Source organism: Triticum aestivum, chromosome 2D, assembly GCF_018294505.1.
Source record: "Triticum aestivum cultivar Chinese Spring chromosome 2D, IWGSC CS RefSeq v2.1, whole genome shotgun sequence".
In the NCBI taxonomy this organism is placed as follows: Eukaryota; Viridiplantae; Streptophyta; class Magnoliopsida; order Poales; family Poaceae; genus Triticum; species Triticum aestivum.
The window spans coordinates 562,388,557-562,392,922 of record NC_057799.1 but is presented as its reverse complement, the minus strand read 5'-3'; the positions used below and the strand labels follow the sequence as shown (position 1 = coordinate 562,392,922).

At 44.8% G+C, this 4,366-nt stretch overlaps 1 protein-coding gene across 1 annotated transcript; it reads left to right on the top strand.

The window, feature by feature from the left end:
* The first annotated feature begins 457 nt into the window (after positions 1–457).
* Positions 458–3,581, top strand: LOC123054521 (alpha-1,3/1,6-mannosyltransferase ALG2). Its single transcript, XM_044478306.1, has 8 exons — positions 458–745; positions 1,239–1,355; positions 1,660–1,853; positions 1,934–2,039; positions 2,159–2,306; positions 2,444–2,580; positions 2,708–2,874; positions 2,968–3,581. The coding sequence occupies exons 1-8, from the start codon at positions 655–657 to the stop codon at positions 3,259–3,261; spliced, it is 1,254 nt and encodes a 417-aa protein (XP_044334241.1). The 5' UTR covers positions 458–654; the 3' UTR covers positions 3,262–3,581.
* The last annotated feature ends 785 nt before the right edge of the window (positions 3,582–4,366 follow it).

Here is a 4,366-nt window from a genome sequence, read left to right as displayed (position 1 = left end):
CAACCAAAATGCCCCGTGTTTCTTTGCACTTGATAAATTACCCCCGCCAACTGATAAATACCTCATATGAAGAGTAAAATCAATATAATGTTGCTACAGACATGGCAAATTTTGAATGATTTTCATATGATGTATCACATCAATCCGTTTATGCGTAGAGCAAACCAGATAGCACCGTTCAATACTTCATCCGTCGAAAGTTCGGACGAGCAACTGTCCTCCACACCATGGTTTCAACATCAATATTTAGTACTACTCCGTCCCGTAATGTAAGACGTTTTTTAATACTACTAGTGTAGCGTCAAAAAACGTCTTACATTATGGGAAGAGCACCATCAACCTTTAGTTAATTACTTTTTTACAATAAACCTTTAGTTAATTCTGTCTCAATTAGAGATAATTTTTGAAATAAACCTCAATTAGAGATGGAAAAGGACAGATTTGCCCCTGGCTGAAAACAACGCACGCACGCCGTCCCTCTTTCCTTGGCCCGCTGGACTGCTCCTCCGCCGCCAGAGCTCCGCCCTCCCGTCCGCCGATCGTCCCCAGCACCCTACCGGCCCTCCACAGCTCGACCCATCCCTCCCTACCATCTCCTCAGCGCGGCCCCGTCCCGCTCTGCCTTCTCCTGCCGGGCCGCCGTCCTTGGAAGCGATGGCGGCGGCGGCAGGAGTCGCCGGGGAGTCGTCGGGGACGAAGACGAGGAAGCTTAAGGTTGCTGTCATCCACCCCGACCTTGGAATCGGTACGGAACCCTCACCCTCCTCCTCTCACCACAGCCGATCGCTAGATGCAGTTCTTCTGAATCTGACGCCATGGAGTTGGGAGGATCGAGTAGATCACGTGACTTCTTAAACTCCCCCAGCTAGAGGCTGGAGTCCCTGATTTCGTAGTGTTGATAGATTCTTCAAGGAGGACGGTATCACTGAGCTTCTCCGCATGTCCAGGAGATCCCCAATTCTGTACCAGATTCGAGTAGACTGGTGGTCGTTCAGGTGTGGCATAAGAGTATGGGAAGTGATGTTTCCTTTTCATACGTAGTTGGTGTTTCTAGTGATAGCTTATAATTAGCTTACTCGAAGAAACTAGGAGCAATTACATGACTTCAGTGTCGAATCGCAGTTAAGCACACTTGCAGCTACAACGCATGTACAGAAGCATTGCAGCAGGCGTGATATAGCATATGAGCAAAGTATAATATCTCCTGCAGTAGGATCTAAAGAGCAATTTTGATGTAGGTGGTGCTGAGAGATTGATAGTTGATGCGGCATGTCAGCTTGCTGCCCATGGACACGATGTTCACGTTTTCACATCACACCATGACAGAAATCGGTGTTTTGAGGAAACAGTGTCTGGTAAATCTCTGAATTATATCTATGTTATATTTCGCTGAAAGCCTGATAGACCTGTTTCTTAAATTTATCCATATCTGAGTTGCATTATATCTCTTTTTTGGATTGATGTTTTTTAATTATTTGCGGCAGACTTGATCTGGAGTAAATGTTCTATGATATTTGCATGCTGATTCAGTTCCTGCAAAATGTCCCATAAATAGTTTTTTTAATATCTTACATGTATATTATTGGGTTATGTTTATGGCAAACAATGCTTATGATGCGTGTATAGAAGTTTTAGTGGACTTCTATGTCTGTTTTCCAGGTCCATTCCCAGTTACAGTATATGGAGATTTCCTGCCTCGTCATGTGTTTTACCGCTTTCATGCTGTCTGTGCTTATCTTCGCTGCATTTTTGTTGCCCTCTGCGTGCTACTTTGGTGGCCCTCCTTTGACGTCATATTGGTAGACCAGGTTTCTGTTGTGATCCCACTTCTTAAACTAAAGGCATCATCAAAGGTACTTATCTCTTATTTGAAGTGCTTTAGTGTGCTCTAATTGCAGCTATGTGCTGAGGTACTTTTTTGTTGCATTTTCAGACAATTTTTTATTGTCATTTTCCTGATATGTTGCTTGCACAACATACAACACTTCTTCGGAGGTTGTATCGCAAGCCAATTGACATGATTGAGGAAGCCACGACTGGTATCGTCTTGGGCATCTAGAACTGTATCTATACTTATGTTTTGACTTTCCTTTAATTATATGTTGAGACATCTACTGGCATTCTAATTGTAGCGGTCATTCTTTTTTGCATATATTAGGTATGGCAGATTTGATTCTAGTCAACAGTAAGTTCACCGAGGCAACTTTTGCCAGGACTTTTTGTGGTCTTCATGCTAGAGGAATCGAGCCTGGTGTTCTATATCCAGCGGTCTCCGTTGAGCAGTTTCATGAACCTCATGATTATAAGTAACTTCATGCTTGTATATCTCTTTGTGACTCATTTAGGTTTCATTCATTCAGATTTTAGTATATAATAGCTAGCTGTCTGTCGTATTTTGTCCTCTTTCAGTTGTAGCGAAACTGAACTATCATCTTTCTGTCAGGTTGAATTTCCTCTCAATTAACCGGTTTGAGAGAAAAAAGAATCTTGGTCTAGCCATTTCAGCATTTGCTTTGCTCCGGTCAGTTGTTTCTAAGCAACCTGGTGATGCTCTGCGGGAAGCAAGCTTAACAGTGGCAGGTAATGTTTGTTTATGTGTTATTTCCCCCCTTTATTCACAGGTTTAACCTTGCTACATCTTGAGTTATTAAACAATATCAGAATATTAACCACTGGCCACTGTTTTCTTTCATTTCTCATGCTGAAGGTGGGTACGATAAGCGTCTCAAAGAAAACGTTGAATACCTTGAGGAGCTCAAAAGATTGGCAGCGACTGAAGGTGTTTCTGAACATGTTAAATTCGTGACATCTTGTTCTTCATCTGAAAGAAACGAGCTTCTGTCCAACTGCCTTTGTGTGTTGTACACTCCAAAGGTAAACAATGCCTACCACCATTTGTGTAAGACTTTTATCAGTCTAAGCAGATTATTCTCATTCAGCCTACATGTCTGACACTACTACGCCCAGGACGAGCATTTTGGCATTGTTCCTCTTGAAGCCATGGCAGCATACAAGCCTGTAATCGCATGCAACAGTGGTGGCCCAGTGGAGACAGTGGTGAACGAAGCGACAGGTTTTCTGTGCGATCCCTCCCCCATCGAATTTTCCAAAGCCATGCTGAAGTTTGTGAGCGATCACGATCTAGCGGTCCGGATGGGCAAGCAAGCACGCGACCGTGTGGTGCAGAAATTCTCGACCAAGACGTTCGGTGACCTCCTGAACAGCTATGTCCTCAATGTCTACCATCAGAGGATGGAGTGATCCGAGTCCGGTGTCGGCAGCGCCAAATGGAGGCCTTTTGAGTAGCACATTAACATCATCCTCTTTTTTATCCTTATGACTTGTGAGTTCTGACTTTGATGTACCACACATTTGGAGGCAAGCTAGCATGGTCTTGCATGGTGATGGCGACCTTGCATTATTGCCCTGTGATGAACTGATTTCCTTGTCGATCTCTGTATTCTCTCGGATATTCATGCGGGCAAGCTCGTAAATAAGGGTTTGACCGGTCAAATCCGAACAGTCGGGGTCAGTTCTCACTTGCAAGCGACACTGTGTTAAGAAACGATGTTTGAATGGAATCTTGTTGGTCATGGTAGCTGTGCCAATTATTTCCTGATGGTGCCCCTTTTGTTAATTCTGTGAAGGATTGTGATTCATCCAACCACCGGATTTCTCCACGGTCTCTGTGGTCATACGTTTCGGGAAATGTTAGGATGTGTGTAACTGCTACTGCTTGGATGTGGAAACAAGCAATCCGATACAATGTCAAAATGGTGTGTCCAAACTGATCCGGTGTCAAAATGCTGTGTGCTGAACCGAAAGTTAAACTATGACGGGTGCCTTCTCGAGGAGAAACTCTCGAGTGTGAACAAGCAAAGTAAAACCTCTCAGATGTGCATAGTCAACGCGGTTCTGTCTGTCAGCGGCAAAACGTTGCTTCCGCTCAGAGGGAACTGGGTCTGCGAGGTCAAAAACTGTAGGAAAAAACCCAAAGTCTACGGCTCGGAGTATATATTACTACCACAATGTGAATTCCTGCAACTCACCGGCGAGCGAACAATGCCAAATGCCTGACAGTGTTATTAGTATAGTAAATAACTTTCTTAACCCCTAGGCCGGTGACGGTGGACGACGAGGACGCGTCCATTTGTTTTCCATATCGGATTCGTCAACGGATCTTAGCAGCTTCTTGATGATCGCTTGATCGGAGGCAGCTGTGCTACGTGCTGATTGCGGCGTTTCTTCAGAAAAAACAGGGGAGACGCGGGGCGGTCAAACCGATCGGGACGCGCCCGTTGGTTGGAGACGATGGGATACGCCCGAAGCATGGCATAGCATGTCGGGACGGCCTGGCAGACGCTCA